This window comes from Sinocyclocheilus anshuiensis, unplaced genomic scaffold (assembly GCF_001515605.1).
Source record: "Sinocyclocheilus anshuiensis isolate Anshui unplaced genomic scaffold, SAMN03320099.WGS_v1.1 scaffold742, whole genome shotgun sequence".
Classification (NCBI taxonomy): Eukaryota; Metazoa; Chordata; class Actinopteri; order Cypriniformes; family Cyprinidae; genus Sinocyclocheilus; species Sinocyclocheilus anshuiensis.
The window spans coordinates 213,425-224,880 of NW_015544169.1; the positions used below are offsets into that span (position 1 = coordinate 213,425).

Consider the following 11,456-nt stretch of genomic DNA (forward strand, 5'->3'; position numbering starts at 1 on the left):
TCGTACCATTCGCGGAGTTTATAGGCAGAGCATGGAAGGGACCTGACATTATAACTGCACCCCAGGAACCCATGCTGTGCGCCTTTACTTTCATTTCAGGGTTGTATGGACCTCCCCCCGCCCTGGGGACCTCTTTGGATGTATGTTCATGCCCTGAACTGAGCTGGTGCTCCTTACACACAAACGGTGTAGTTGAGTACCCAGTCGTGGGGCAGTCGTGGCCTAATGGATAGAGAGTCTTGTAACCCGAAGGTCACAGGTTCGAGTCTCAGGTCCGGCAGGAATTGTCGGTGGGGGGAGTGAATAACCAGCGCTCTCTCCAACTTCAATACCACGACTGAGGTGAGACCCTTGAGCAAGGCACCGAACCCACAACTGTTCCCCGGGCGCCGTAGCATTGGCTGCCCACTGCCCCAGGTGTGTGTTCACGGTGTGTGTGTGTGTGTTCACTGCTGTGTGTGTGCACTTGGATGGGTTAAATGCAGAGCACAAATTTCGAGTATGGGTCACCATACTTGGCCACACCTCACTTCACTTCACTACCCTGCTCTTTGAAGCTAGGAGCTTGACTGTACTTCCTTCGGGCTTCTGGGACACCTGTGAGTCCATCACTGGCACAGAATCTGGTGCCCTAACCCTGGTATTGTACAGTGGTGCAGTAACATTATGTTGTTGAGGTTAGGTGCTTCCATGTGCTTGCATTACAGTCCCCTGTGCTACACTGATTATGTGTTGGCTGGTTCCTTTTACATACAAACTGCATACTGATGGACTGGATCTACTGTAGGTGATCCCAAGTGTTGTTACCATCATTCATGTCTCCAGAAATTATTTGCAAGACTTGAGAGCTGTGCACGGGAGTTACGGTGGATGAGTAAGATCCATTTCATTTCTTAAGGATACTGTTATCGCTAGTTTGCTTGTATTTCTTGTGTGCATGCTAGCTAGCCTACCTCTTGCAGCGCATCTGGGATCTCCGTTCTGAACCACTGATTTTCAATACTAGGTAGTAGGGCTCCCCATGGGCCTCCCCTGTCGTAAGTCAGGAAATGAGGGCCCTATCTGGGACATCTCTCCCTTTGCTCTGGTGAACTCTTGGGGTTTGTGGTCTAGTAGACCTCCCCAATTAGGTTCTCCTTAGCCCAAGCTGTAGGCCTGCGTAGCCTCCTTGATCCTTTCATGTTTCTAGGATGAGCTGATGCTCCTCACCTACGAGTAGGTGTAGTTGAGCATTCTGCTCCCCGGGGATAGGAGCCTGACTGTACCTCCCTCACACTCCTGAGGGCTTCTCATGAGTATGTCTCTGGCACAGAATCCTGGTTCCCTTGATAACGGATTACTAGGCCTGTCTCACTAGGCCTCCCTGTCCATACCATCACTGGAGAATCTCATCACCGAGTCGTTAGGCTTCTTTAGGAGCCTCCTTGGTCATCAAGGTCCCAGAATAGCGCTGCAACCTCAGGTTGTTAGGCTCTCCGTGTCTCCTTGAGGTGGTAGCTTCCAGGTTGAGCACAAGTGATATTGCGTACCTTATAATAAGGGGAGCAATGCCAGGTGTCCAGGTTGAGCACGGCAGCAGTCCTCTCACTCCTGAGTGATATTGTGTACCTTGCTCCCTGATGACCTTGATGGGTGTTTTGGCTTTGAGAAGCCACCCTGGCCAGGTTGCTCATGAGGTGAACTAATTCATATCTTGCCCTGAGGGGCTCCTTGAGATCTAAGCTCCCTGTGACCATTTTGACACATGTACTGAGCTTGAGTTCTCCTCTCGTTGAGTTGATTAACTCCACTCTTGGAAACCCACTCTACAGTCATGATAGGTTGTCAGGCCCACTATGGACCTCCCTGTTATACTGCCCTTACGGTTGAACCAGTGAATCACTCCTCTATTTGTGAGTGGCTTGAGTACACTGTTTCCCCTGAGGTATGAGTGTGATGTACTTCCCTCATTCTGATGGCCTATTATTGAGTACTCGCTCTGAGGAGCCCTAATTATGTGCATGAATGGCTTTGTGTCCTGTTTTCATGGTTGAGCTGGCATTGCTCCTCTTGGTTATAAGGATGGTGCAAGAGCCTACCGCTCCCACAAGCCTCTTCAGCTGGCTCCTTTCAAGCCTAGCTGTATAGGACCCTCACTCTTCCTTTATACTGAGGTATGAGATTAAGAGTGTAACAGAGCCCTGTGTGCAGTTGTATCAGGTTGAGAGGCCTCCTTTCTGCTACCCTGTTAGACTACCTTTTCTGGTTGAGTTTAGCAGTGCTCCCCTCACTACGGGAGGGTTGCCTATGAGCCTGCTGCTCCCAGGTTGAGCATGTGAGTTCCCTTGTTGATTTGAAAATTGAGTACTCCGCTCTCAGGGCTCTGTATACAGCCACTGCTTATGGTTGAGCTTGGCAGTGCTCCCCTCCCTGCGGGAGGGTTATCTGACCCCGCTGCTCCCAGAGCAAGCATGTGAGTTCTCTTCTCAATCTAAGAGCCAAGGACTCCTCTCCCGGAGCTTTGCAGGCAGCACAACAGGTTGTTAAGCCATCTTTTGCCTCCCTGTTAGGCTGCTCTTATGGTTGAGCTTAGGAGTGCTCCCCTCACTCTAGAGGGTTGCCTATAAGCATGCCGCTCCCAGGGTGAGTGTGTGAGCCCCCCCCCCTGCATTTCTGAAAGTTGAATCCTCCGTTCCTGGAGTTCTGTGAGGCAGCCATACCAGGTTGTTAGGTCATCTTTTGCCTCCCTGTTAGGCTGCTCTTATGGTTGAGCTTATGGTGAAGCTCCACGAGGAAACCATACCAACTGGATTAAGGCTTCCTGTGTGGCCTCCCTGATGACTGCCTCAGTGTTTGAGCCTGGCATTGCTCCCCTTATTATAGGGTAACTTTGAGCATGCTGCTCCCTGGAGCTCCCACCATGTGACTGCCCTTAGGGTTGAGTTTGCGGAACTCCCCTCAATTGGAGGGTCTCCTATGAGTATGCACTCCCAGGGCCCCATTATGCGCCCTTCTGAGCATGTGAGTTCTCCTCTCACTCTGAGAGTTGAGTGCTCTGCTCCTTTAGGCCTGTGAAGCAGTCATATCAGGTTGTTAGGCCATTCTTTTGGCCCTCCTGATGGACTGTGAGCAACAGTGCACCCTTACGGCTTGATGGGTCACCTTGAGCATGTTACTCTCATGAGTCGTGTTATGTGCGAGGTCGAGTATGTGAGTCCTCTTACTTAGAGTCGAGTACTCCGCTCCCTAGAGCTCCATGATGCAGTCATACCAGGTTGCTAGGCCTCTTCGTGGCCTTTATAACGGCACTGAGTGCTTTCTAAAATCCATGTTTATGGTAAGCGCACTCGCTGAGCATCCTGTGTCCTTTCTAAAATCCATTTATGGTAAGCGTCACGCGCTGCCTGCATCATACCCTTTCTTACCTTGGGTCCCACTCTACATATGCATCTTTACTAATACCTTAACAATGTCTCCCATCTGACTGGGCTGCGGAGGTATATGCCTACCAGCATATCTGGAGAGAGAGATCCTACAGGAAGTCTCCGTCTCAGGTACAGTGAATGTATATTGCCGGTTCCTTGCAATACCATTTGCACTGGACAGTTTGTTGGCTATCCTGTAGCCCCCCTGGGAGAATTAGGGATAGATGTATGAAGTCCCCCTAAGTGAAAGGCCAGGGTCTGGTAATATGGTGATACCTAGACACCCAGCCATATCCCCTTAAATTAATCACATTGTTATCTGATTCCAAGCCTTTGAGCTCTGCCCTGTGACCGGGCTTCCTTGTCAGCCCTTAACAGGTAAGTTATTTTGGGTATGTAGCTTTGGCCAAAGGGGATAGTGTCACTGACAACCGCTGATGTGTCCAAGGGGTGACACAGATGGTTTCACTGTGGAGTTGATGCTTAGTGCTCGCCTCAGAGAATATGGCATGCACTTCCCTCAGCATGGCAGCGTGGGTATTCCATTCTTCACTGCTACAGGACGCAGTTCGAGTTCCCTCGAAAGGGAACATATCAGGTTACGCATGTAACCATGGCTCCCTGAGAGGAGAATGAGACACTGCATCCTCTTTTCTTGCCATGCCTCAGGGCGAACGCTTCATTATTGCAGACGAAGAAGTAGATGATGTATTCCCCTGGCACCCTTTTATACTATGGTCACACTGGTAGTGACGTCATAGGTTGTTGCCGGCCAATGTTATTGTCGTGTTCAGACATGTGCTCCAGACACAGGCCATGCTGAAGGTGTTCCCCATAGTGACTGCTAGAGGACGCAGTGTCTCGTTCTTCTCTCAGGGAACCATGGTTACATGCATAACCTGAGACATTAATCAACTCAACATATTTCCCACTTGCTTAGCCAAGGGGGTCTACCGATCCTACTCAAGCTGAACAAGATGACCTCCCAAGTTGTCCTTGGTCCAAGCTGCTGGTAGTTCTGCAGGTTAGCCACCCAAATCAAACTGATTTTTGGAATGTAGTTAATCAGATTAATATCTCCACTGCTTTAGCAAAGTTGTCTACCAACTCTAATCAGTTTGACCAAGATTAACTACTCAGTCGTTCTCTGTCTGACCAGCTGGTAGTTACACTGGTCAACCACCTACATCAAACTAGGTTTTGGAACAAAGTTAATCAGACCAACCTATTCCCCACTAGCTCAGCCAAGGTCATCCATCAACTCCAACCAGGTTGACAAAGATAACCCAGCAGGTTGTACAAGACCCCACCAGAAGTATTCAACTGTTACACCTAAACCAACTTGGACAAACTTGGATCAGCTAATGATCAGTCAACACCTTAAGCTTGTTTTAAGTGGAAACCCCTTAATGAAGCATTGATCATTTGACTTAAGGTAGCATAAAGTCTACAAGAAGTCTAATCTTCACATCAGCTCAAGACACAATCTGAGAAAAGAGCAGGACATCTCAGAGAGCTAAAGCCCTTTGCTTGAAACCACTTACTGTATGTAGATAGTCCTTGCTTGTACCTGTGTATTAGTGCCGTGTGGTGTTGCGAGTGGTTGGACTCACCTGGCTGACACAGCTTGCCTGACTGAAGGTACTGACTGCACGCATGTAGCTCTGGTTTCTGGAGCGAAACTGTGGGAGGTTGAAGTTGGTTGCTGGGTCCAGAGACACGCTGGGATGAGGGCGCATATCTCTCGTTGTTTGCAAGTGGTAGCCAGAGCTAAATGGAGGGAACAACCAAAAACTAATGTAGCCATAGAGTAACCTATTCCGAATTAAACTGAAGGGTAACTCTGCAATAACCACCAATGGTGAACTTTTGGCAAACTATGAGGATATGATTTAAGATAAATTACTTGGTTAACAGCTTTGCTGTCATGAACCCAAATGTAAGACACCAAAATTAAGATGCAGTAAGCAAACAATTTTCCAAGAAGTGCCGGAAAAACATTAAACATTATGGTTGTTTTGGATTAGTGTTGACACATCAAAATGAACTCACTATGATCATCAATCAATTGTTTACTAGTTTTCCAAATTGGTTAGTACTTGGAATTTATATGGTATGATGGCCTAACCCATATGGTATGATGGCATAACTCAGTCCAAAACCATAGACAGCAACTATCTGTCAGCAGAAAACACCAGGCAACCATATGGACAGGAGAGAAAGTGTGGAGAGAGCGAAAGACAAATCAGATGACAATTTTGAAGCCTCTAACACTTCCTCACTGCCGATAGATCTCAAACATCGACAGCATTCCCTTCATCCTCAGCTCTTTCATCAGCAGCTAATGTGTGAATTCTTAACTACTTTCATATAAACATGAAAAGAAAGTTATTGATCTGATTCTTTATCCTGAAAAGTGAGGTGTGTAATTTCTGCGACACTAGAATCAACAAACATAATTATAAAAATAATGACTGTTTGCAAACAGGTTTTCTTCTGTCTTCCATTGGTTGGACAAACGATTCCCAAACAAACACCACTGATTGAGCCAGAGTTGCGGTGCCTGGCTGTCTGGGATACGCAAACAAACTTTTCAGGAAAATCAACTTTTAAATTGTTAACAAATAGCCAATGCAAATTAAGGCATTCAGAACATTATTCACTTCACCTTTAAAATGTAAACAATCCAAAAGACGGAGTCAAACTCAAACTCTGTCCACCCTATTTTGTATCACCACTCACACCAGCCAAGACTTTGTACCTCTCATTTGCATTTTTATAAAACATCCTGCTAGTGAATGTATGCCTGTGAGCCCCCTATTCTTTAATCAATGTAGGCAAAGGCCTCAGAAATTATAAAAAAAAAAAAAATGTAGTCAATGAAACTGTGTGGGTGTATGCCCTATTTTAATAATGTGTATTGAAAGGAATGGACATCATGGTATGGCGTGAGTATGTAATAAAACAGAAGCTGTGATTTAAGTCTGTAATTATCTGTAATAACAGACATTAATTCCCTAGTTGTTAGCTGATTAATTAGACTGAACGTACTGAAAAAGAGAATGTAACAATTTTGGTGCATTACTTTCATACACCTAAATGATAAAATGAGGAGCTATGGCTGACAGACCGACAGATTCTATATCAATGGGTAATCCTAGGGTAAGTGCAGCTTGTGAACTGGAAAGTCACTGAGATCCCCTTTTCCTGTTGCCCTTGAGCAAGATACCAGGTTTTTCTAGGACTGCCATTCATCAACAGAGGTACTATGGATGCAAAACATCTGCTAAATGACACTTAACTAAAACATTATATATTATAATTAAATAAAAATGACACTTAACTAAAACATTATATATTGTAATTAAATTATCTCCCCTAATGAATATCAAGGATATCAAATGATCCCAACATTTGAGTCATTTTGTCATTTCCCACTTGCTTTCATAATGTAGGCCAACAATTTATTTAAAACTTAAAACAACATGAGAAAGAAAAAAAGAGTGAACTATTAATTTTGGGGTTAAATATTTCTTTAAAACAACCTATTTTAAACCACTAAACATTAAAGATTAGTTTACTCTAAGTTTATCCAATCAAACATTAGTTAGCATAAATTGAAATTCAAAATGATACAGCGCAGAATTATGGGCAAGTCACTTGCTAAGAAGTGCTCACTCAGAACACAAATGTGAAAATGAACGTATTTTACTGTGTCATCAGCAGCTGTATGAACCCAGCTTACAAGTTTCTGAGTGTGCAGGATTTGTAGGCATCGAATTGACACACAGAGCAACTATTTTGGGAAATACAGAGTTTGATAGTGTCTCTGGAGCAAACTAGACACCTTGTGCCTCATGTTGTTTTCCATTTTCAGTTATGTCGCCCCGGCACCCAAACAGATGCCCTTCTTATCATCAGTTTGACAGCATATAAAAATGACTGTCTGGACAATGTCTCAACAAAATCCTCAACTTCACACTGTAGGCTAGCATTGGGAAAGTTACTCAAAGAAGTAGTCAATTGCCAATATATTTTTCTAGATGAAAATTACTTATTTAAAATGACTATACTACTTACTCTGTCTTACTCTGTGCATTTCAGAGTTGTAGTATTTTATGTGCCCATGTCAAGCATTATCAAATCCTTTAACATATTGCCAGGGTTATTTAATGTGATTGAGATTTTCCAGACGCTCCTAGCATCAAAATTCAATATTTTTCTACAGACTACAGATAATTTCATACCAGCAATTGCATTATAAGACATGAGTCAATGATAGTTAAGCCCCGAGATGTCTTAATTAAGTGTCCCTATTGTTATTTAGTGGCGTATGTTGCCCATAACATCTCATAGTGCACTTTTTCAATAAAATAAAATAAAATAAATAAAATAAAATAAAATAAAATAAAATAAAATAAAATAATAAAGTTAACTGTTCTGCAATGATCTTAAAAAATATATTAAATATTTTTTATGATAGAAATTCCATCATATCAAAATAAATAATAACTATGACATAAAAAGTATGATAATCTAAACAAAGAAGGAAATATTGTGTGAAAATTCTTTACTATTCTGCTGTAATGCATGTCCTGTATATACATTTTGGATGTCACTCTTGTATATGTCTTTCAGAAATTAAATAATTCGGTGAAAGTGTGACAAGTGTGTTTCCAGGGCCATAAGTGCCAGCAGTTGAAGCCACACCCAAATATGCTGATGACAACACAGTAATCAGGTGTTAAAAGAAGCAAAAGTGTATGAAGGTATGATGTGCAATAAAGCACAGGATTCAACTAGTTGTTAAAAAAAAACAATCTGATCACTAAATATTTCACATCATATTCCAAACCATCCAGAGCCCAAACCACAAACAATTTCTATGTTTGAACTATTCCTGAGGTACAAACATCATACATAATATATCATTCAGATAATGTGAAGAACTAACATCACGCACAATCACACGATTTAATTTAACAGTCATATACTGCTTTCCCTTGTGTGGCCATGCAGGGATGTAAAGTACTTCAGTTACTCTATTTTATTATGCTACTATTTTTCTATAATTTGCACTTTACTCAAGTGCTCTTGAAATTTAATCTTTTTACTCTACTCAGATACATTTCCATATGTATATAGAGTAAGAGTGAAAAGATGAATATATACTGTGTAATATGGCTGTATACTATAAACCGTTATACATTTTAAGAATTGTTTGATAAATAGGAATTATTTTAAATAGATTTAGTAACAGCACTAGCCACTTTCAGTTAAACATAGAATTTAAGAACTTTGGATTTTTTTTTTCTTTATCAGGAAAAAACCCAAACCTCAGAACCCACCCAAACCTGTACAAAATGTATTATTCTATAAAACACAAAATAAGTTATTTTGTAGCTAAATGTATGTTCATACAATGAAAGTTAATGGAGTATAATACAACACTGACTGGACCACATTGAATTTCACTGCATGGACAAAAAAAACAAAAACATTTTTTTTTTTAAATATCTTGTTTTGTGAAAGAAAGTCATAGAGGTTTGGGACGACACAAGGGTGAGTTCAACTATAAACTATCATTTCTCTTTTACACTGACTGTTTACACCCCTACAATACATTTTTACACACCTGTGGCCAGGCCTCATGCACTGAATATGGTCTAAAGCATTCAAGATAATAAGACTATTAAAAGATCATATAGTACACAATTTCTCTCAACATTAATTTCGTCCTCTGCGATGCTGTGAAGTATTAAGCCACTCAAACACCACAGAATCTACACTTCAAAACTAGAGAAAACCAGCTGATTCTAAAGACCGTTTCGGCAAACACCCTGGAAACAGCTCAAGCTTTTAAATTGAGAAGAAACATTTCGATAAGACAGGAGGATAAACAACGGACAGATAGTCATGGGCAACTCAGCGTTAAAAATGAGAACAATGAAGATCTATTCAGACTTACCTTTGGGTGTCTATATGTGGCCTCTGCATGGCTGATTTGAGGACAAGGGCATCGGACCGCACAGTCTTCTGAGGTGACGTCGTGGGACTGGTATCAGACTCACCACTATCATCGACTCCCATGGCTTTGACGTAACTACTGCTACGCATCCGACGACATGGGATCTCCTCCTCCTTCTCAATCCCTGGATAACCCCCCCACTCATCCTGAGGCACCTGCAGGGATAAAAAGCACACAGCATCAAAGCCTGTTCTCGCACGCAGAATGAGAGAATACAGTACCTTTCATAACACATCATGTCAAGCTGTTTACCAGCTGCAGCTAACTTTCGGCCAATATATCCATCACAATTAGTCAGGAATTCCAGGAACTCCCAGTGGCTTTATTATTGGCAAGTATAAAAAAAAATGTAAATAAACATATAAAAACTTTTTTTTTTTCTAATTTGATTTTTAAAAGTATCTAAAATTGTTTCACTTTTTAATTAATTTTTAAAAATGTAAATAAACGTAAAAATAAATTGATTGAAAAATAAAGAAATAAAGAAATAAATACATACATAAAAAAATCTAAATTGATAAAAACAATTAAGCATTCAAACAAATTAATTATTTAATTCATTTTTTTAAATTTAGGTAAATAATAAATTGATTACAAAAAAGAGGAAGAGAAAAGTAGTTGTCAAATGGATTAAGAAAAACAATTTAGAAGTTGCTTTTAATTTTTTTTTTAAATGTATTATTTTATTGTTACATTTAACTAAACATATGAATTAAAAAAAACAACTGGGTAACTTTACTCAAAGCCTTTATGTATAATACATTATAAAGGCATTTATGATGTACATCCTAATGCATTATATGTTTTCATAAATTGTTATAACTAAATTTATAATGCATTTATAACATTTGCAGATTTCTTGTTACTTCAGAAATTGGTTGCTTGTCATATGTTTTACTGCATTATAATAAAAGTGTAATAATGAATAGATAAGATCATACAATGCGCTATAAGGTGCATTTCAAGGTATCATTAATGCATTTTCTTTTAATAATAAATTTTATTTAAATGATTTGAGTTAAGTGTTACCAACATTTTAAAATATATAAATTTTAAGAAATATTTTTCAAATAGATATTTAAATCATTTTTTTTATCTTAAACATGTTAAATTTGCTAAATATATATATATATATAGAGAGAGAGAGAGAGAGAGAGAGATAGATTTCTAATTTGTATTCTTTTTTAGGCATGAATTAAATAAATAATTTAAGCATATCAATTTATTTGTTGAAAATAATTTTTTCTATGATTTTTTTACTTTTTAAAATGTATTTATTTAATTGAGTCATTTTGTTTATAAGTGGCATTCATAGCCCTCAAAAAACAGAGACCAATTAGCAAGAGGACATGAAGATCTGTGTCAGAGAGTTTTGGACCCAAAGCTGGATCAGATTCCCACAAAAAACCTGGATCCCATACAAGCTTATCTTGCAGTCTCTTGATAGTAATTATGTAGACTCATTTACTTATTTATTTAACTAACATTTCAACATATCATCACAAAAAAAAATAAAAATATAAATTTTAAGAAATATTTTTCAAATAGATATTTAAATCATTTTTTTAATCTTAAACATGTTAAATTTGCTAAATATATATATATATAGAGAGAGAGAGAGAGAGAGAGAGAGAGAGATTTCTAATTTGTATTCTTTTTTAGGCATGAATTAAATAAATCATTTAAGCATATCAATTTATTTGTTGAAAATAATTTTTTATATTATTTTTTTACTTTTTAAAATGTATTTATTTAATTGAGTCATTTTGTTTATAAGTGGCATTCATAGCCCTCAAAAAACAGAGACCAATTAGCAAGAGGACATGAAGATCTGTGTCAGAGAGTTTTGGACCCAAAGCTGGATCAGATTCCCACAAAAAACCTGGATCCCATACAAGCTTATCTTGCAGTCTCTTGATAGTAATTATGTAGACTCATTTACTTATTTATTTAACTAACATTTCAACATATCATCACAAAAAAAAATAAAAATAAAATAAATATATATATATATATAAATATAT

The 11,456-nt window shown here is 39.5% G+C and overlaps 1 protein-coding gene across 1 annotated transcript in view; it reads right to left on the minus strand.

Moving 5' to 3' along the window:
- Positions 1–11,456, minus strand: part of dlgap2b (discs, large (Drosophila) homolog-associated protein 2b) — an 89,657-nt gene that overhangs the window by 9,860 nt on the left and 68,341 nt on the right. Inside the window, exons 4-5 of the mRNA XM_016496098.1 lie at positions 9,373–9,587; positions 5,018–5,174 (exon numbers count right to left, since the gene is read on the minus strand). Coding sequence (XP_016351584.1) covers positions 5,018–5,174; positions 9,373–9,587 — 372 coding nt within the window. The remainder of the gene's footprint in view (positions 1–5,017; positions 5,175–9,372; positions 9,588–11,456) is intronic.